This window comes from Blennius ocellaris (genome assembly GCF_963422515.1).
Source record: "Blennius ocellaris genome assembly, chromosome: 13".
Taxonomy (NCBI): domain Eukaryota; kingdom Metazoa; phylum Chordata; class Actinopteri; order Blenniiformes; family Blenniidae; genus Blennius; species Blennius ocellaris.
In genome coordinates this window covers 7,445,412-7,468,432 of record NC_137662.1, presented here as the reverse complement: position 1 = coordinate 7,468,432, position 23,021 = coordinate 7,445,412, and the positions used below count along the sequence as shown (strand labels likewise).

Sequence of the window (23,021 nt, the reverse complement as noted above, 5' to 3'; positions counted from 1 at the left end):
TAAGAAAAGGTAAATTCAATGTGTTTTTATTTGTCGTTTAAACAATCAGAGCTCTAAAATATGGAGCGGAATTAGATCAGTGTGATGTAATTTTCTGACACAGAGACACAATGAAATGTAGTGATTACTGTTAACGGGACATAAAATCTGCTCACATTTCACTTATAAATAGGAAACATAAATGACACATTTCCTGCCTCACCGCCCATCAGTGAAGATGTAACTGACATCAGTGGAAACAGCGATAATGGTTCCATAACAAGCCTTCAGAAACAAGCTTGATGAAGTGCTTCAAGCAACAAAGAGAAAACTCCTGAAAACTCAAAGAGCACAAGAATAAATACAAATGAAGTTGAATGGAAGTACAAAAGAGAAAACGGAGAATGAACAATCCCAGGTGTGGGTGGTGAAGTACAGTATTATTGCTATCTTGTGTCTCTTGACGGGATGAAGAGGGTGAGTGAATGAGTGATCAGACCTCATTTCTCTCAATCTTCTATTGTCCAGTTTTGGAGGCCTGTCTGAACCGTTTCCTGTTCTTAGTGGACAACAGAGGTACCAGGTGGTTTCATGTGGTTATTTCAGTCAACGTTGGCTTCCCATCCTGAACCAATCCGTCCATTTTTATATGAAATCTGGCACCAAGAATGGACATGTGAAAAAATGTTTTAATAAACTTTTCCAGATGTGGCGCGAAACAAAAACTTGATAGTTCACACAGTGACCTTCTATTCGCTCTCTTGACTATCAATAGATATCAATCCATCCATGTTTAGTCCCGCACAGTTCACATCAGGTCCCAGTTGAAATATAGAGGATAAAGAAACCCAAATATCCTTCACAATATTCTGTAAGTCTTATGTGGTGCCCCAAGCTGTTTCAGTAACTTATATCCATTTACACCCAGATTGTGTTTGTGTCGACAGGTAAACCGAAAGCTTACAGTCCAGAATCCTCTCCAACAAACAGTCTGATTCAGCGACCACGTCACCAAATCTGCAAAGCGATCTCAAGAGATCTTCTGTTAATGAAAGCTCGGCGGACAACCAGAAAACACTGAAGCGAGAATAACAAGGCGACGAACATCAATAACACCAAACAGAAGAAGCTGCGTCACTGTGATGACAGAAATAGTGTGAATGTCTCCCTAAGCTTTAGTTTATTGCCTGGCATGTTGCATATTACATTTTACATCTGCGTGTTTGTTAAAAACAATATTCAAGCCAGCATGTATAAAAAAAAAAATCTGCATTCTGATGAAATTACAAGAGGGAGAGCGTAAGTGATGAATAAGGGATAATCTTTAATGAAATTGTTGAACCCGATCATACGACAGAAGCAATATTCGCAAAGCCGTCTGGCATGTTCGCCTGTAATCGCAGTCATGTAAGGATTGCAGGTCAAGTGCGTCATATGAAAAGTAAGTTCGGCAGGCCATAAAGGACGCAGTTCAAAGTTGCAGGTGAAAGAGTGACGGGGTGTTGAACTCCTTCCTCCTCTGAGCCAATGCAGAGCAGTTGATCTGCAGAGAGAGTGGTTATTACAAGTGAGAGGTATATTGAACTGGTCTCTCTAAAAAAAATACTCTGCTCCATATTCAGTTTAGGTCCAGTGAATCTTTAGCAACAAGAAACTGTGTATTTGAGGCATACAGACTAAATATATTCACAGTATTTGTATAAGTGATTTAGAATTACCGTTTGATCCTGTGATGGTGTCAAGTGGTTTGTGTGAATGGAGAGCGTGGACGGCCTGGCCAGAGGTCTGCCTGCCACTCAGCATATCTGCAACATGAAAGGACACACAAGGACCATGGAAATGTGACATGTAATTATACATACAAGCAATAAACATAGGTTTAAAGTTGACTAAGACCCAATTACACAACAATGTCTCAAGTGAACATGCATTAGCTTTGAGCACCGTTGTCCTGTAAACAGGGCCTTAATGTGCTAAAAGGGTGCTTGTTATAGCTCCAGCGGTTGCTATCACTAAAATTGGACAACTTAAAGGATTTTCTTTGAACCAAGCATATTCTCGCTAATTGCAACATGGTTTCAAACACAGAAACATGACCTACTCTCTAAAACAGTAGCCATGTTTTGTGTGTTCTGTTGAAAGCTGCTGTTCCACTGGTTGAGGACAACGCAGCCAACGCCGGCCAAGCTCAGCAGCAGGGCCGTGTCCAGAGGTCTGTCCAGGGCAGCTCGCGCTGTGCTGGAGAGGAGGGAAAACAGGGAAGTTGCAACAAGCCCATGAGCTGTCACTCAAGACTTTGGGTCTTGTAAAACATATTAGGGAGGCAAAATGAAAGGAGGGAGGTGAAGTAGGAAAAGCGATGCGAGGAAGTCTCGTTAAGGCTTCATTCAATCAAGCCGTTTCCTTACCTGTTTTGCATGTCAGTGCTTGACTGGTGGAGAAAGCGAGCATTGTTCGGAATCCGGTCAAAGAGCAGAGCCATGCAGCACCCTGAGGACAGCAAATGTCATTATCGTTATCTGGCAGCAGAACAATGACCAACTCTGAGAAAGTCTCCCCAGCTACCATGTGAAGGCTGAACTGATGCGCTCTTCTCCTGTTTCTTTTGTTCTTCTGTCCGTACTGTAAAAACATTATGGATTACCTTTGTTTTTGAAACTGATGCATGGGAGTGTGTTAGGTTCACTGATTGAATTGTACTTCTTTCTCCTGCAGCTTGTGGATTCATTCAGTGTCTTCTGATTTTCAAGGATTGCTGAGACGCGATTGTTTACACTCGCTGTCATGGAAACACTATTCATTAAAATAATTGTTTCTTCAGAGGAGCTTTTTGGTCTGCATTTATTGTTTCAATGCATGAAAACCCAAATTTGAGCACAGGCTGGGCCTTTTTGTAAGGTTTGGTTCCCTGTGTGTGTGTGTGTGTGTGTGTGTGTGTGTGTGTGTGTGTGTGTGTGTGTGTGTGTGTGTGTGTGTGTGTGTGTGTGTGTGTGTGTGTGTCCATCTTATCTAAAATCCATACTTGTTAGATCAATCAACAACTTTCAATGGTCGCTTGTCAATTACCAAGAGATTTTTAGTGAAAGGCCTTAGCCTCAGCAGCTCTTAGTGACGCCACTCTTAAAAAGAAATATCTTAAAATTCCTCAAAATTCAAGATTTTTCTTAGAATTTTCTCTTACTAAGATAAAAGTAATTCACAAAGCATCTTAAGCCCTAAGAGAGCGCCAAAGGTGGAAAACCACTCAAAGTAGTGAGAAGGACATTTAAGAAGCCGAAGAGTTCCTTAAACAGACAACATGATGGAAAAACAAAGAGAAAAGAAAGATGTTCTCCATTTGTTTAAATGGTGTTAAATGCTCGATTATACATGAATAATGTTTGTCCTCAACCTCATTAGGGAGGAGCTTACTTACGGCAAAGCAACGTGATAACGCCAGAGATGAACGTGATCACAACGTTGCTCCTGGGAAGCTGCAGCAGTGTCGTCTGAGAGTAACCAGTCTGACCGCTACGGTTCTTTCACAGCCCCACAATGGTCATAAATCACAGGAATTGATGATGGCTGCATCCCGTCCACCATTAATATCAAATATATGAAGTGGTAAAAATAACCAGCGTGGACAGAAAAGATGACAAAAATCAAATCAATGTAATAATCGGCATGTAAATGAGGTAAGTTCAATCATTTTTAAGCTGTGCAGAAATTAAATAATTTTTTCTGAGTTTCACCATCATGACATAAGTTAATTTTAATGATTACACATTTTTAATACAGCCCAAGATATTTGATCGGTTCATTTTACTCTCCGTTCATTACGAGGAGCACAGAGCACTTTTTTCTGTCTTCGTTTCTCAAACAACCAATCACAGCTTTCAGCAGACCGCATCATACATAGCAGCGGGGTCAACCACACCTCCTCACCAAGATAAAAGTTGCTGTCAACTCTTTGCTAAGAGTTGCTCTTAGAAACTTCCTGAATCACTTTTAAGCTAAGATTCCTTGCTAGGAACATTTAGGTTAAGTTAGGAGCTCCCTGAGAGGACGGAGACGCTTTGTGAATATGGGCACAGGATTTTAGTGAAATAGTAACCATGACGACGACAACTGATTTTACTTGTAGTAGTGCTACCGGTTAGTTTGTGAGTAACAGTCAGCAACTATAATATCCGTTTGTAGAACAACAACAACGATAATAATGTGAATGTGTTGTTGAATTGAGAGCCGATGGAGGTTATGGAGAACTGGGGTGATGTGATGGATAGAAGGAGTTCTGGTGATGATCCGGGTTCCAGCATTTTGAAACAGTTGGGAGATTATAGATGGATTTGACCAAAAAGAAGGAAGATGTGTAGCTGTCAAGAAGGGAGGTGGACACCAAGACGACTAGGATGAAGTAAAGGTTACACTATCCTTCAATTGTACAGATAATGGACAGATGGTTGGATAAATGATGGATGGATGAAGGGATCATAAGCTTTATGGATAAATCCGATCTTTATAAAGTGTTTTTACAATGAGGAAATACACTATATATGAAAAGCTGACCATGTTATTTCAGCACCATGCATTCGCATATATAGAACATATAGAACAAACAGTGAATGTGGAAGAACCACTGCCTGTGCTCATACGACGTGTGTGAGCAAGGTCATCCCTGCTTCTCCTCTGTGGCAGCGAGGTTCGACAGAGCCTTAACATTATACAGGCACAATCATGGAGCGTCAAAACAATGCTATAGCCACAGTGCCTTGTCACATTAGGAGAAACAGTTTCACTTCAACAAATGAAAAATACACACCGATAAAATAACATGATTCTGAAATAAGACAGGAGTGCAGGTGGTGCTTCGCGTGCTGCGTTTCTGAGAAACAACAAATCTGCCAGCGCCTAATCATGTCTTGATGGCCAATGACGTCGGAGCGATCAGCTGGAAATCAGAGCGTGGTGTCAGTCACACTATAGTTAGCAGCACTAATGCTGGGATGGCGGGTGGCACATGTGTCTGGCCTTGAGCATCTCGGAGGGCCAAAGCTCACACTCTGCCAGTCACTCTACACCTGTCCTCAGACCTCCTCCGTTCCCTCGTGAGGAAGCAGGAACGCCTCCACAAACATTAACCCACTGCTCTTCTGGATGTCTTTTGAAGGTGAGAAGATCTGAGGGGCGCTTTAGGGGCCAGGTTATTCTTTATTAAACAAATGCTGAAACAAGGAAGACGACTTCTATTAAAAACTGAGAAGCGGGAAACATGCATGCAGCCTTTCTCTGTCCCTGGACTGTAAATAAATTACAACTGTCGCAAGTTCTTTTGGACTACAGAGCTAAGAAAATATATCTGAAGATTGATTCATGTTTTAACAAAGATACACATGCTCATTTATTCAACGTATTATTTAAACCATGAACTGAGTGAATGCAGAAACATAATTTACCATGTTTTCCTGGGCCACAGGCTGGTATAGTGGCCTGCCCTCCTGCTTCTCAGCAAGAAAATCTAGGGATTGAGTCTGGGTGGAGGATGCCTTTTTGTATGGAGTTTGCATGTTCTCTCTATACATGTGGGCTTTTGAGTGCTATTATTTCCTTCCTTCATCTCAACATATATATTTGAGGTTAATTGGTGACTACAAGCAAATTGTGTGTATGAAAGTATCTCCAAGTGCTTTGCTTTCACACACAGGCAGCTTAATTGGAGGAAGCAGTATAATATGGATTCATAGAAAATATTCTCTCTCAGGTGGGGTTTTGTGTGACGTCAGACATCGACAGACTTACAGTTCTGCAGTAAAAGAAAAATTGTCCCCAATTTTTTCCAAGCAAAGAGTTTTTTTTTCTTCAAGCAAACCCACCCTTTCATGCGAGGTATGCATGTTATTTTATCTTGTTGGTATTGTTGCATTTTCTATTTTATGTTTACTTTACGTATGTCAATAGTTTGACTGTGGATCTGTGGAGAAATAAATCCATCAAAAGAACTGTTGTTTCATTGATGCCTGGGGGGGGGGGGGGGGCTGGAGCTGGAGAGGGGCTGAAGGGCCACAGACACTTGTGTGATGTGATTAAACGTTTCATCCCCAACAGTTGCAGAATTATTTTATACATGCACTCTCAAAGTTAATGATACGATCCGCAGAGGAAAGCGTGTGGCAGAGGAAAGCGTGTGGCGTATGACTGTGCTTACCAGACAGATTGAAGGCTGCCAGTTTAGCAGGTGGGATGTTTGCCAGGAGGTTTTCCAGGCCGGCGTAAATAAAAGCACTACATCTGCTCAGCAGCTGCTCCACCACAGACAGACTTGACAGAGAGAGGCATGTTAGCGGAGCGGGGAGAGATTAAGTGTGTTGTAGAGCAGTGTTTTTCAACCACTGTGCCGCGGCACACTGGTGTTCCGCGAGATATAGCCAGGTGTGCCGTGGGAAAGTATCCAATTTCACATGTTTTTCTAAAAAAACATTTGCTCTCACAGCCGACAACGGTTGTGAGAGCAGTGTGTGCAGAGTAATCATGTATAAATACTCTTCGCCAATAATGGCAGCACATAAATTTGCCGTTGCAATCGAAACTTAACAGACGTCAGTCTCGTTAATCACCACCACCTGCGGCTGCTCCCATCTTGTATCAAAGTACTGTGTCAGTGACAGTGATAGAGCAGTTTTTGAAAAGGAAGAGTGTTAACCAGGATATCAGTTCTATGTTCATCCAAACAGGCCCAGGTTTCACACTGAGTGAGTAAAAATTTAAAAAAGAAATTGAGAAATACTTTTTTTCTGTATTTATTTGATTCCTGTTGATAAACCTTTGATAAGAATGACTTTATATTGTTAATATAGGCTACAGAGTTTCTCATTTTAACAGTTTCGGGTGGTGGTGTGCCTCGAGATTTTTCCAAAGAAAAAAGTGTGCCTTGGCTCAAAAAAGGTTGAAAAACACTGTTGTAGAGTATCAAATAAAGTGCACCAAAAAAAAAAAAAAAAGCACTTCCTCACTCAAACCTGGGTTTTTGTTTGGTGTCTATGAAGCCCTCCCATTGATGAGTGGAGTGCTGGTTGTTGGTTTCCAAAATCTTCATCACAATACTGAGATTGACTTCGCCTTTATGGAGAAATCAACATATAGTATAGTAAACACATAGTAAATAAAAACATCTCATATGTTTCTGATTGGAAAAAAGGCTGTGTATTATGAAAAGGATAAATGTAAGTTGAGCAGCTCTCAGAATGGTAGGAGAAGCCACTTTCTCTTTCCGTAGGCCAAAAGCAGCCCATAAGTCGGAACATCAAACCTCTAATCAAATTGTATAAATTTAAAAGAAAACATTCTTTAAAAAAACAAACTAACAAAAAAAACACATTTCTTAGTGAGAGTAAGATATTACACAACAGTGAGACTGGTGCTGAGATTACAGATACTAATTGAGCCATGCTCAATGCAAAACCATACGCCCAATCCAATCAGTTTACTTACCAAAATGGCCTTTATTGTGAAGATCGACAATGTCTTTTGAGGAAAGTTAAGAATCATTTCTACGAACATTTCACTTAAGTCGACTGGTATTCAATCAAACAAGAATTTTAAAGCTAAAAAAAAAAAAAAGATACATTTGAAGTCACGTGTGTCCACTGGGATGGTGTGAGAAGGCAGCGTGTGATTTGCAGGATTCTGGGTAATAAAAAATAAGAATGATTTTCATTACCACAGCAACAAAGTCAAAGTAAGCTGACGCATACATGCGCATGACTCTGGCGTGTGTACAGCTGCAAAGGCAGAAGGCAGGAGTGGACGTGAAGACCAAGGAGTCGGAGCAAAAGAAATCCGTGGAAAAAAAAAAAAAAAAAGGAAGTGGTGCATGACAGAAGATAAATTCTCAGAAGGTGCAAATAGGATCTTTATGAAAACACATTATGTAATTGATTGAAAAACCACACTTAAAAGGGAGGCGGGGAGAACTTAAATAATTGGCAGTGCTGACAGCAGGTAAAAGTAATTTTGCCGTCTGTATCTGGCAGGCCCAGATTAATTTGCTGAACTCACCGCTTTGATGGCTTGGCTTTGATCTCTCTTCGCTTTAGTTCCCTTGCCACCTTTGGTCTCCTTTTTGTTGTCGCTTTCAACTGCCACAAACAGGAAGCAGAATTAATACGTACACTTGTCTGTGGGCTAGATTACACAGCTTTCAGACTTGGTAATAGAAAAAAAAAAAAAAAGTCTGCAAAGCCAGTGACATTTATTGGTGACCAAAGAACTAAAAGTTCCATCCTGCCTGCAAAGTGAAATCCTTGACTGTTATGCCCTGTTTACATGGCAAGTGAAAACAAACATCTTTCATTGCGTTTTGGATGTTCGTTTACACAACAGTTGCAAAGTTTGAGAGAAGCATTTCCTGAGTTGTATAAACTGTGCTTTACTTATGATTTAAAACAACGTCTCATGAGAAGATGCTGACTTTGGCCTCATTTACACGGCGACGAATGAGTGCATCCGCAAATAAAGAGTGTCCATTTACACGACAACGTTGGTCGGATCCACTGTATCCGTAAAGTTTTTATCCCGGCTCCCAAGGCAAAACTTTCCTTTCACAGACATGATTCCCCCCTGCAGAGACTGCTATACGCGTCCCACCACCATGGTAAATAGTTAATTCTACTCATGCGCCTGTAAACAAACATGGCGGCACTGTACTCGTATGACTCGTGGTCCGTATTCAAGTTTTCTAGTCCACATCGGGAGTTTAATAGTTGAGACTCTCCCCTGATGGCATCCGATTCATACGGATGTCGGGTTTACTCGATTTTGTTCACTTTTATAGTGTAATGTTCTCTGCACCCATCTGTTTGGTTTCATTACAACAAGCAACAGCACCCTACCGTGGCCCAGCATACACATTACACCATTGTCAGTGCGTCCACTGCTGCAGTGGAAATGCAACACTTTGCTTTTAACGGTCAAGGTGTAAAAGTCACGTGAAACGTCGTGTAAAAGGGGGTTTACAGTGAAAGCATTTCCTTCGTTTCATAAGAAGAAAGACTAATGTTGACTAAAGTGACAGAGATTTAGGTTCCCACATGATGCGCTACACCTTCAGTGCGAGCACGTGCACACACGCACGCACGCACGCACGCACGCACACACACACACACACACACACACACACACACACACACACACGCACGCACAAACTTGCTTAACAGTAACCTTTTAACATAGACTCAAGTGATGCAAATGATTCAACCTTTGAAAAGGTTCAGATGTCTGCAGGATGAGTCTCAACACGCTTTTCTTTTCTTTCCAAAATAATAATCTACATTCTTCCTCCCCCGAGGATGGAAATATCACCGACGAAAAACCCATTTTACGCTCACAAAAGACATCCAAAATAAAACAAATGTGACAGATAATGTTAATTAAAAACAAGACCCAATTCTTTTCTATTTTTACTGTTGGAAAATTAACCAGCGCGGCATGCGGGTAATTACTTTGCGACGATCGTGACAGATTTATGCACGGGGGAGATTTTATTGACACTAAAATTGAACTTTCAATTAAGTAGCAATTTACAAAGGAAGAGATACGCTCAAGGTTCAAGAGGAACAACAGTAAACAGTGCGCTCCATGTGTCGTGTCAGACTTGCTTCGGGTTTGTTCTTCATGGCTTTTTGGGGTTTACACTCTTCAAAACAACCTACTACTTCGAGACTGAGCGGCAGAGTGAACAAAATACAAGAGAGGGTTTCATGAAATGTGGAGTGACACTTGAAAATGGAAAAATCCAACAATGCATTGAATACCAGAATCACAGATGACATACAACATTTCTGTCATTTAGACTTAAAGTGTGATTTACCCAGTCAGCGGTTAAAACCATGGACAGGTCCTGCGCGCCAAACCTGTGGAGCAGGCGCGTCAACATGGCCGCCGTTAATGGAGGCTCACTTTTGCTGAGCGGACGCCGGTGCACACGGATGTCTGCATGAAGTTCTACGCGGCAGCAGGATGTGAAATGACCTTTCAGCACTCAGCTAATTCTATTTCTCTGGATGACTGCCCGCAGTGCAATTCCCGATGCCAAGATGCTTTTGCAAATGTAAAGCCATTATTTACTGAAACATGATGAGGAACTCCATGAAGCAAACATCCAGGTAGATATTCAATTGTTTTGTGAATATGGATCAAATTTGTGGTTTCAGGTCTGCTTCAAATGGACTTTAACCTTAGTTTCTCCATCTCTTTTCATTATAATAACGTATTTTTGTCTATTTCTACAACTACACTGACTTCCATTTATTCTTCTTAAAAAGTACCTCATGGGACATGCAAGTGTTTTCAATGATATAGTCTGGGTGACAGCAGTGACTTTTTCGCACAGTTCTAAGTTCATAGTTTGAACTTTAGCATTTTTCATCTTTCATGGCATCATTGGTCACTTCTTATGACTAATTGCACCATCTTGTTATAACATTGACTCTTGTAGCTGCTCTAACGGCAACAATCTAATTTCTGGATTGTTTAATTTCTTTTCTCATTTTGTCTTATATTCACAGTGTTCTTGACCATGAATATCTCTCCTATGATTCAGAATAGGTCTGTCAAATAGTAATTTAAGTCCAACTTGAGCATCTTTTATTAAAGCCATTGCATGTATTATTTCTGTAGTGTAGTGACGTCTTGAAAATTCACAAGTTAAATAGTGCAAATTTAAAAAGGTAACACAATTTCTAGATGACAAAGAAATTAGATCAAGTGAGCAGTGACAGGCTTAGATTAAAACGCTTTGGGTAATAGAAAAGTACAAATTTAAAGAAGGTGTCTTACTGGGACTGTAATATCAGCATCAGTGAAAAGTAAGGCTTGTCGGTCTGTATCGCTCTTTGCACACAGATTCGTTGGAAAAGCTATCCAGCCAGAAGCTTGTACTGTAAAACCGTTCATGTACTTTTTAAAATGAGCAGCAACCTCTTAAGATCAGAGCGCCTCATGTACACTTTCATGAGAACACAATACAAAAAGACTACACCAAAAGGCAAACATTATCTTTAAGGTTTCAAGTGAAAGTGCAGAATATTTGCATTTTAGGTTCAGAAAGGTTTTGCATTTACACATCAATGTTTTAAAAGGGGACATATCATGCAAAATTCACTTTCCAATGGTTTTCCTACAGTAATATGCTCTGCCATCTCGTTTTCTAGCTTTTTTAATTGTTTCTAAAATGTGCGCTCCAACGAGCAAATCGAAAAGCAAACCTTTGCTATCGTCATCAAAGTTTTTAGCCAACCCCAATCCAGATAGCCCCTCCCTTTGACCTGCCCACAAGCAGCCCGCTCTGCGTTTCACCTTGAGACAGCTGCAGGTGTTTACCTGCCTTCGTCTGAGCCTGTGAGAACCCAGTAGATTCATTTTATTTTTAATGGGAATCTACAACAAGACTTCCCAAAGTTTTATATGTCGCTCCCAGCACTTCATGGAGGGTTTTTTTTTTTCCAAAATGACACTGGATTCGCTGCAAAACTTCTAATAAAGCAAATTTGGGTACTGTAAGTAAAATATTCTGATTTATCTGCTTTTACATTACTTTCCGAAACACCAGGCTGGTTAGTTTGCAACAGCTGATACCACGTTTTTTATTTGTTTATTGTGGGGTATTGCTCATGTCTGCAAGGTTGTGCTGACAGAGACTGTAGATCAAAGGCAAGGCACTTTAGCCACGTATGCATGGGTATGAATGTTGCATGTATGATGGTGGTGGTCAGAGGGGCCGTTGGCGCAAAATGGCAGCTCTGTCAGCGGTCTGTGAATATAAATCAAAATGCGTCATCATATTTCATTTACATGAACACAAACAACTTATACCACAGACAAACGCCGAGGCAGAGCTGTGGATCAAAAAGCCTCTAAGTGCTGGGAGCACATCCATAAAACACTGTTGACCCTAACATGTCACATTCAGGCAGTGGTCCGAAGAGCTGCTGCAAACTCCTTTAAATCCACCTAAACTGTGCAGATTTGTTAATATTCAGCAACATCAAACACAGTTTAAGGTTCTGACAGGGTCTGTACACCATCAGTATACACCTCTGTGTGTTGTTGCTACCTTTCTGTGGCTCGTCTCCGTTCATGCGACTGTAGAACAGCTGCAGAGAAAAGTCTCGTGACACAGAGTTCAGGTTTCCATCTTGGAGGATGGACAGGGACTCCAGCGGCAACTCCAGCAACATCCTGTCAGCAAGTATCACCAGATATTCCTCCGTTTCCACTGGTAGCTTCGCTATAAATATAACCCACACAGAAAACAACAATGATTTTCACATGTGTGTCATTTCGTTCTGACAAATGTATTCGTAAATATATGAAATGCTGTACTAGATTTTCAAGAAGTACTGCCCCAACTATAGTTTATAATAAGTAGTACTGTGGAAGGATTTCTTCGGCATACTGTAAGACAGGGGTGTCAAACATAACACCTTTTGGTTTCATTAAAATTGTCTTTATGTTGAAATTGTAGTCATTTTTGGCAGTAATTGTTTGGTTTTTGGAAAATACAGATATTTTCATCAAGTATACTCTGCACCAAAACAAAGGAGAACTTTGTTATTATAGTTATTATGGCACGATTCATCTGCCTGGCCCACTCGAGATGAAATTGGGCTGTATGTGACCCCTGAACTGAAATGTGATCCACACTCCTGCTTTAATGAGTGAGACTATTTTAGATCCAGCTTTAAAGAGAAAGGCACACAAATATGGCAAAACATGACAAAGGGATGCAAACAACATTTTTCCTCAGGACAAATCTATAAAATCCATGTACAAACAAGTGGCCTGAGGGCTCGGGTCAGCCAGTTCCAAATGACTTCTCAACGTGACATGCCTTCCAGTTCATAGAAGAATCACCGCAGGTATTAGAATACGTCTTCATGTGATACATGGTAAAGATAACCACACTGGCTTTAGGGTGCTGAGACACAGAAACCCACCCACACACCCACCCACCCACACACCCACGCACACACGCACACACGCACACACGCACACACGCACACACAGCACTCGCTTCTTTTACCTGAGCTTCCCTTTTCCTCTTTATATCTGGTTTTGGTTAGTGAAGTCGGTGAAGTCGGTGAAGACGCTGCAGGCCTGATGGTTGGATAAAAGAGCAGGAGAGGAACAGTACAGTGTTATGTCTGATGTTGCACACACAAAGATTAGATTTGGACAACCTGCTGCAGCTGGGTAGACATGTAGAATACTCATCTCTCAAAGTGAAGAGTTACACAAATGTGAACAGCAGCTTTGAAGTCAGAATGTATAAAAAAAATAAAAAAATAAAAAAGACGTCCCAACAGTAACGTATTTGCTTTTAAAAAGTCCAAATGTCTGCAGTAAGTAAGATCTACGGTGCAGGAACCGCAGTGCATAAACAAGGTCATAAATGTACAGCAGACTCTCAGACAAGTGAACTGTGCATAAGTCACCACGCAAAAACTCCTTTGATAAGTAACTTTTCGACTTTGGAAGCATTAAAAATCTGGACTTCAAAGTAGCAACGATTCCTTCCTTAGGCAGCGAAAGACTAAATGAAAATTGTCGAGCCTTTGTAGTGGACAAAACGGAGAGGATCTGATGACGCGGAGCCCACCTTAAGCCACTGAAGTCAAACTGTGTGAGAAGAGGATTCAAATAGTCTTCCATGCCTTGTACAATTTCTCTGAAGCTGGGTGCCAACTTTTCTGTTTTCTGGACAGAAAGAAAAAAAGGAGACATTTTGAATCTGTAAAACTTTTAAGTAGTATAATACATGGAATAAGATTAATTTCAAGATGTAAAACCGGACCAGAATCACTCTTACATCAGAATTTATAACTACATACAAAAGCATCATTCCTATTCGATTTTTGGTTAGTGTATACATTATTGTAGTCCAACAAATTGTGATAATAGCAAATCATATCCTATAATTACCTGTTCGACATATGGTTTTCTGTCAATATCAATCACAGTATTTTATTTATATATAATATATTTTCCTGCACATTTTAAAGTAAGAGATCTATATTCCAAGAAAGCAGGTAACAAACACATCAGCGTTCATGTGATGAGGGGAAATTTGAAGCGGGTTGTTACTACTCAACTCTTCATCACAAATTCAGTGTCTATTTAAGATTATTAATTGGCTCAGCCCCCTCCCCACTCCTCCATCAACCAATCACTGCAAACGCAGATTGATAAGGTGACTGACTCAATTGTGTTGCTCACACTGCAATAATAATAATAATAATAATAATAATAATAATTTTATTTATATAGCACTTTTCAGAACATATGTTGGCCCTGATGGAGAACGCAACGTCACCCTTAGATTTAAGTTTTGACTTTAGGATGACCAGAGGGGATCCACCAAGTATTAAGGCTGCAAGCAGGCTTGTATTGGGTCACCAGGTCAGTAATAATGACTGGGCATCAGACCATGAAGAGCTTTAAAAGTAATTAGCAACATTTTAAAAACAATTCTAAAACAGACAGGGAGCCAGTGGAGGGAAGCCAGAACAGGTGTGATTTGTTGTCACCTATTAAAGAACAACATTGAACTGCATTCATTAAAAACTTATTTGAGTTTCAGTTAAATATGAATAGGTTGTATCCTCCACTTATTAAAATTAAACTGCTGGATACTCAGTGTTGATCTGAAGTTGGTGCCAGTACTTGGATTTATAAATAACCTATCTCATGTCTACAGCAACGAGAGCTGTGAGTTGATAATAACTGTCACAGAGTGAGCATATTTATGAGGCATGCAGTGGTAACTGTTAGCAGATTGCCTGAAAAGCTGAAGTCATAACAAGACAGATTTGAACCTGCAGCACCTCGGAGGCCTCCGGGCTGCCCTCGCTGTCATGCCAGGAGTCCGTCCTGAGGAGGCCACGTCTGCTCTCCTGGCCAAAGGCTTGAGTTTGCTCCTGAAGTGCCAGCAGGGCTCGCGGGCAGACCGGAACCTTCGCCATCCAGGAACATGTCAGGGGACCTGCAACAGCAGAACTGACACACAATCAGCCTCGCATACAGACTCATACACACACATACACACAAAGGCTTTGTAATTGGTCCCGGCGAGCTCCGCCGCCCTCTCCTCCTCCTCAGGCTCTTTTTATAAGATCTCCTCCCTTTTCAGTCGTCTCTTTTTGTTCTTTGCTTGCCGAGTTTTCAGTTTTAATGAATGTTTTCTCATTCGCTGGCAGGAGGTGCCAAAGCATTCCCTTTATCACTTCTCATACAGCTCTGTATGTCAGACGATTCCCAGGAAAGGTCATGTGAACAGGTTATACTGTATGCTAATACCCTGTGATGACTTATGAAAGCTGGTGTTTCATGCCTGGCCAGTAGCAAAGGGGTCATATAGAAATGTATGCGATTTTCCTCACTTTTGTCCTCCTTTGTCTTCATTAAGGTTGAACTTTTCATTCGCTTTGTAGGTAAATGTTAAGCGCGGCTGCGTTATTCATCTGGCACGGTTTTACAACTTAAAACAATGACATGTTCATATGAGAAGGACATCTGGGGATGTGGAGCAAATTATAAGCAGTAAAAAAATTATACATTAACACAATAAAGGTTTGTTTGACATGACCCGTATTCCTCGTAGAAGTCCGGCTGCATTAATTATCAATAGAAATGTGCAAGCACTACACCTGAAGCTTGTGCAGTTTTTCCTTTTGTAATTTCTGAAGCTTTGATCGTCTTGTAAAAGGCGCCGTAAAGTTGTGACCTAAAAACAAAGCAAAACAGACAAAAGACATGAGGTGATGGTTGTAATCCTCCAACAGCAGATTAGTAAATACACATAATTGTCTGTCGAAGAATGGTTACAAAATGGTGAGGAAGGAGTGTCACACTAACACTTTTGAGTTAGGGGAGGTAACTGGCCTCCACTCCACTCCGTTACTATTCTGTTTCTCTATTGTTATACGTTCCTTTCCGATCTATAGTTATTGCTGATGCATCACACACTGTTTTGCTGTCAAGATTAATGACCATAAATTATTGACTATGAAAATACCCAAATGATAACCACTTGTTGCACTGAGACAGGATATTGATATTATAATCTATTCATCTTAGCAGGAGAATTTATTAAAAAACCAAACAAACACAGGGGTCTGAAGATATCCCAGGATTGAGTCAATGAAGTGACCGTGACCTTTTGACCTCAAGGAGTTTGATATAGGAATCCTCATTCAACAGCTCATTCAACAGATTTGAGGGCTACATTTATGAATGGGCCTGGGCACCCAGCAACCTAATGCCAGGAGACACCACCAGGCCCTGAAGCACTTCAACTCGTAGCACGAGATTCACATAGCACACTCTTCATGCTCCATATATGGCTGGAACTTAAATGCAATGTGATTTGTGTGACCTGCAGGCATACTGTATACTCAGCCTGATAAATGACCTAAAACTGTGAATAAAAGGACACGAGGAGAGAAAACAAGATGGAAAACTGAAATTACCCATCATCTGAGTGCTGAAGCAGCAAGATGTTCAGGCTGGGTGGAAGTTTAGCCAGGATGCTGAGGTGACTGGGATTGATGACCAGGTGGCAGAAAGGCTAGAAATTGAAAAATGATATCAAGATCACAAATGTGTTTAACAGGAATAGTCTCACAAACATACATCATAGCAGGAAGAGGTTAAGTTGGAGAAAGTTTGAAAAAGGAACAGTCATCTCATATTATCTGTTGAAAATGCGAAATATTTTTCAGACACTTGTCTTTAGGGCTCGCCACTTGTGATCGTCTCACCCAAAACGCATGTTAATGCCCGATGTGAATGGGCCCTAAGTCGTGTTGAAAAGTCATCAGTCATCACACACATGGACACGCACAAGAATGTCAGATTGCAAGAGAGAGGGATTACATGCCGGAGGCAAAAGATACTGCACAAAATAGATGGCGAAGGCGAGTGTAAGACTTACATATATCCCATCAAGAACCAAGAGGAATAAGGAAGTAGTACTGTACTAATGGTCTGTGACAACACATTAAAAGAAGTCATCAGCATATAAACTGAACCACTCAAGGCTCGTCAAGTATCTCTTCAATCTTAATTCATTGTTAATACTGACACATTTAGATGTTTCCAAGGTAATACAACAGAAAAGATATCTGCCTTTCATATGGCAAATTTGATCTGATTACCTGGTTTATTCTGCGACCGACCCCGTAGCAGGATTTTGAGCCAAGGCGTAAATGTTGGTTTGCCATAAAAACTTCCAAGCCCAAATATTTTTCCAGCTCGACAACTCAAGTCAGTGGGATTGTCGTCATTTGGAGCAAAAACTGTGAGCACCCCTAGCAGTGGGGATTTACTGAGCTCGGTATGACGGTATCCATAAATCACTAGCGCCGGTGTTTGGTGACCTGGTACCTTGGCGGGGCCGGTGGGGGAGTTCTCCGCTCCCTTCAGCGTACTGCTGGGCTTCTCCCAGTGAGAGAGGTGCAGATTCCTGCTGAGCAGAGCCATGAGTTGGGACGCTCCAGTGTCGGTGCAGGCAGAGCGAAGGACCTGAGCCATCACCGCAACAGTGCGGCAGCTCTGGGAAAAAAAAAAAAAAAAAGAATACAAATTTAAAAAATAAAGAAGACGGATGAAGGAGCAGGTGGCAATTGCAGGAATTGTGGTATGTGGTAACAGCAAATATCCTCTGCAGACTATTCTACACACTTACACGGAGCGGTAAAACATTCGTGATTCATTCATTCATGTGACCCGGGGAAGTTCTGTACCTGAAAGAGGGCAAGATATTGACCTGCCACAACAGGATCACGCTGGCCCTGACACTCCAGTATGTTGAGGGAGGCATCAGCCAGGATGGTGGGAGACAAGTTGTGTTGGAGGCACAGACTGACAGCCTCAGCCAGTGCTTTACTGGCCTGTGTCATCAGCTGCTGGCCTACTTTTCCTCTCTGCAGCACAAACGGAAAAAAAACACATTCATCCACAGAAACACGGACAGAGAAAAATCTTTGTATAATAATAATAATAATAATAATAATGCATAGGCTTTACATAGCACTTTTCAGGACACTCAAAGATGCTTTACATTGCATCATTCATTCATTCCATACTCAAACTGCGTCATCCGCCTCTCCGACCACCACCAACCATTCACTCTCACACTGCATTCACTCAGGCTGTTTGGGGTTCAAGCGTCATGCTTAAGGACACTTTGGCATGTAGGCAGGCACAGATGGGAATCAAACCTGCAACCTTCCGATTGGGAGACGACCGCTCTCCCAACCGAGCCATGCCTGCAATACAACAGGCCTTTAAGAACATCAGTTTAGAGCTTCTGATAAAAGAGCAGTGATTCACACATTTCAGCACGAGATATTGAAATCCCTGTAAGTATGTATATTCATGGTGAATAAATATTACATCCCAGTTGTATATCTTTATTGAGAAGTTATTTTCACGAGTCACTGATTAAAAACTCCTTTCTACTTTTCTTTGCCGGCTTCAGACATACACAGTTGTTTTTGTCCCATCCATTCATCCGTCGGGCAGAAATGTCTGCGCTCCCATTCACACATGCTGTATGGTATCGTGTTTCAACAGAAATCCCATGATGCAACAGGAGAACATCCAAGCTCTATCAAGAAACGCTCTGGTCCACACCTTTTTGTTTATTATGCAACAATACAAACCACTGCACCATGATTACCACTGTGTTACTGTATGCATGTGATTGTTATGTACAACATTTTCACTCAAAAGTCTCGAGGCACTTTACGTTGTTAGTCACCAATTCACACTAACACAAACACACAAAGTCTGATGCATGGTTTAGTTATGGCAGCGTTCTAAAAGAACGAGTGATATGAGTTGCAGTAGCTGGTCTGTTGGATTAGACCCACACAGGCCAGTCGCCTCCCCCAGTCCCCACCTACGTCAGTGAGCCAAGGCTGTTGATGATGCTGTGTCCTTTTCATGGCTTTTCCTCCATTTGAAAACTTTTGATAGATAGGCATTTGAGAAAACACTGCAAATACTACATAAAAGCTATTGTTTTGTGAATGCTCTTACCCAGATGTGTCTGATCATCACGACGTGGTCCATGTCAGACTTTCTCACATATTTATTATACCTGATTTGCTTCCAACACTTTAGAGATATTGTCCATTTTGGTGCCTAATATATCCCCAAAACAGTATAAAGAGAAAACCATTGTTGTGAGACTGCAATGGCCATAATGTTATGGCTGATTGCAGTGTCGTGCAGGGCTAGGCCTTAATCAGAGCATTTAGGATCTGGAACTTCAGCAAGTCCTCCTAAAATGCTTTCTTTCATTTGTGTAGATGATATTTGCAAATGGCTTACAGTAATTTGAAATTTTGACATCTTTATTCGTTTATGATAACCTATGTCTGTGAAGACCGTTCAAATTGCTCTGACTACATTTTAATAGCAAAATTCAGTCTTTCAGCACTATTAACATTCCAAAATGCTGCTCCATAAATATAACATTACTCCCTTTTTTTATTCTGTTCCTGGATTGATGCAGACAGGAGCTTTTGCTGTGCTTACTTTTAGTATGAGAACTATGCAGAATGATGAGATTTCCCCTCTGAGGGATTTGAGATGGGAGGAGAACCTCAGCATAAAGACTTCAGATTAGACAGCCGTCAGGAGTGATGGGGTCACTTGTCGGAAGGTATGTACCCGAGTCTCAGTGCTCTTGGCAGAGGTCATCCCAGATGCTTTTTTGCCAGGTTCAGCATGTTCCTCCGGATTTTCCTGCTCCTTGGAGACAGCTTTAGGATCAGGCCGGGCGCCTTTCTGTACAAAGTTATTTCAAGATCACAGAAAAATGATCGTGATTAGTATAAAATCCCATGCCGATCTAAGCACTTCCATCTCACATTATGTAAATGATCATCCTCTCTGATCACGATAAGCTTTTAAAGAAATGTTTCAGCTTTTTTCTAGGTCGTTTGCTTATTTGTCTCTTACATTTGTACGTGTATCTACAAATCAAAAATAGCCTGCCTTTTTCCCAGATATTCTACAGATTTTGGCCCATATTTCACATATGTTGCTGCAGATTTGGCAGCTGAACATCCATCTTCTCTGCCAATTCAACCCAAAGGTGACCATTTGGATTGAAGTCTGATGACTACAGGTACCTTTGAGTCACTTTATTTCTGATACGGTGTGACTGTGGTCATAAAGAGATGGTCAGCAACAATACTGAGAGAGGCTGTGGTGTTTAAACGATGCTTAACAGAGACTGAGGCTCCTTAAATGTGGTGAGAAAATCTCCCCTGAGCCGTTGACGAGGCAAAATGGATCCATGCTTCCATGTTGTTTCCACCAAATTGTGACTCGACAATCTGAATGTAAATTGAGACTCGTCAGACCAGGCAACGCTTTTGAACTGGAGCCTCAGTTTCCTGTTCCCAGCTAACATGTGTAGCACCCAGTGAGTTGTGGGGTCGGAGGCGATCCTCTACAATCCTTGGTTGTAATGAATAGCTATTTAGGTTATTGCTGCCAGTCTGGTCTCCTCTGATCTCTGGCCTCAAAAAGGTTTTTGACCCAGATGCCTGCCACTTACTGGATATTTTCATTGTTTTTCCCCCTCCTAATATCTCAAATCCCAGTAGATCAGCCGTTTTAAAAAAAATACTCAGACCAGCCCATCGGGTCACTTAAGTCCACTGTCCTCAGCAATCTCTTGCTCAGTTTGAACATCAGCATGTCATCTTGACCACACCTGGGAATCATTAGGCCCTGGGGCCTTTATGTGGTCTTTTCCTTCTGCTTGCAGCCCTCAGGGAGTCACTGGGTCATTTTCAATCACATTATAATTCCCATATATGATGCATGCATCATTAGCAAGCCATTATTGGATTTATCATTTAAAATTGTCACAACCTTCACATTATTACATTATTGGTAGTGTTTCACAATTGTTACTTTACAGTGGAAAAAACGTTGACTAATGAAAAAAGAAATGTTTTATTTACTGAACTTGAAATTGAGAAAAATGTAATCATTATTTCCAGACAAAGACAGGGAGCGATAAAGTAACTCAAAGCACATGTAGCTCCTAAATATCATGCTGGGGAAAAAAAAAAAAACTTTTTTATTAAGAGATAATTCTTATTGATCAAAGTTCAAGTCAACTTGTGTTTCGGCTCTCGGGAGAAGTCAACATTTTTTATGTGGCCCTTTCTGGAAATGAGTTGAACACCTTTACCCTCATAATAAAAAAGAAAGAATAGCACTGAAAACAGAGATCTTGATGTTGATCTACCTGATTTGGTATGTCCCAGAGAGCACATGCTAAAAGAGGCTCCTGCTGCAGAGCAGAGAGTCTGAGGTACTTTCCAGTCAGGCTCAGGCAGTAAGCTCTCGTCTCCACGTCGTCCGGCGGCTGAAAGTCGACTGCGGCCAGCTGGCCCAAAGTCATCTGCTCCAAGGTTCTGCCCACACTCAGCCACTCCTGGACAAGACATAATGAGACCCAGGTCAAATGAGGAGATGGATTATTCGTACAAGCATTTGACAAACAAATATTTGGAAACAGATCTTCCAGAAATTTGTCTGGACTCTTTACTCAGAAACCTCATTCAGGAGCAGATGTTACCCCAGACGTCATCTATATTGGCTGGAAGTATCTTTTTCATGAGGGATATTAGTTACAAAGGCTGTTTGGTGGAAAAACAAAACAAAACACTGCTGTCCAAATTGTATGAGGTAGTTGAAAATGTTTATATTCAGATCGGCCTTTGGTTGACCTGCAGCTGCTCAAATTTACTTAATTTATAATAAGTATAACAGTATAAATTATTTTTTTATTCCAGTTTTTATATTTTTGCTTTTATTGCTGTAAAGAACCATGCGATTATCTGTGAAAGGTGCTATTTACATTCATTTCACTTACTTACAACTGACCTCTGCATCCTGCACTCAGTTTCTTTTTTCCCCACACATAAAAAAACCCCAGCACTATGAGGACAGTCGTTCACAGAAAGGAGATGATACATAACAGCATTACATCAGCTCTGGATGGAGGCCTAGAGAAGACATAGCTGGCAGGTGACACTTTACATGATCATAGCTTCCTCTTGAAAATTATAAATATTATAGAAGCAATTCTCACTTTAGAATTCTTTGCAAAAATTCCTTATTAAGCCTATGAAACATGTGTTCAGTGGAATTCATCAAACTCATACAGTGTTACTGTCAACAATTATTATTGAGCAATTGTCGAAATTAAAGATTAGAGAGAACTAATATCATATTGCATTACGAAGGAATTCATAACTGGTTTTTTTAAAGAACATTTTAGATTAGAACATTAGAACATTTCATATATCTTGGCCTCTTTTCAAACAACATAAGCACACAAATGACTAAATGTGTCCTTGGTCTTCTACTCCGCTGCAGGCTGTTGGTCATAAAAGCCATAAATAGTCTCGATGAAGGAGCCCTCTTGGGTCTCTGGTGAGAACGATCTTGCTCTCAGCGATGGACACGGCAGATGTGAAGTGGAATGCTGAGACGGTGTTGCTTTGCATCTCAGCACCCTCAAGTGGCAATGCTATCAAAACGCACACAAGTGTCACACACCTGTGACTCCCAACTTTTTTGGTGAAGTGCTCGCTCAGAATAGCTCAGAGAAAAGTAGTGGATGCGCTTTTCGGTCTCTCATTTCACAAAATATTACAGTAAACTACACTCCTGTCACACACGCTAAATATATACAGTATTGTCATGTGTGCTCTACATTCTAGACCTGAGGTGTCAAACACATTTTTAAGGGCCACTTACAACCCAATTTAATACTGAGCGGGCCAAACAGGTAAAACAATGCAAAATAACCTATAAATTTAAACTTTAAAGTTTCTCTTTGTTGTGGTCACAGATTATACATGAGGGAAATGTCTATATTTTTCACAAAACCAATAAATAATTACTGAAAATGACTACAGTGTCAGCATGAAAAATTCTGGTGCACAATACAGTGAAATGTCCAAAACGTC

General features: G+C 40.9%; 1 protein-coding gene across 1 annotated transcript in view; it reads right to left on the bottom strand.

Annotated features, from left to right (window-relative positions):
* The window catches only part of cfap46 (cilia and flagella associated protein 46), a gene marked incomplete at both ends in the record, with an annotated part of 140,649 nt that overhangs the window by 35,171 nt on the left and 82,457 nt on the right, over nt 1–23,021 (bottom strand). Inside the window, 17 exons of the mRNA XM_080507388.1 lie at nt 1,698–1,784; nt 2,081–2,217; nt 2,388–2,469; nt 6,164–6,276; nt 6,975–7,074; nt 7,581–7,641; nt 8,014–8,093; nt 12,068–12,241; nt 13,037–13,110; nt 13,613–13,710; nt 14,829–14,995; nt 15,660–15,736; nt 16,482–16,579; nt 17,398–17,565; nt 17,757–17,936; nt 19,693–19,809; nt 21,290–21,478. Of these exons, the coding sequence (XP_080363514.1) occupies nt 1,698–1,784; nt 2,081–2,217; nt 2,388–2,469; nt 6,164–6,276; nt 6,975–7,074; nt 7,581–7,641; nt 8,014–8,093; nt 12,068–12,241; nt 13,037–13,110; nt 13,613–13,710; nt 14,829–14,995; nt 15,660–15,736; nt 16,482–16,579; nt 17,398–17,565; nt 17,757–17,936; nt 19,693–19,809; nt 21,290–21,478 (2,002 nt within the window). The remainder of the gene's footprint in view (nt 1–1,697; nt 1,785–2,080; nt 2,218–2,387; nt 2,470–6,163; nt 6,277–6,974; nt 7,075–7,580; nt 7,642–8,013; nt 8,094–12,067; nt 12,242–13,036; nt 13,111–13,612; nt 13,711–14,828; nt 14,996–15,659; nt 15,737–16,481; nt 16,580–17,397; nt 17,566–17,756; nt 17,937–19,692; nt 19,810–21,289; nt 21,479–23,021) is intronic.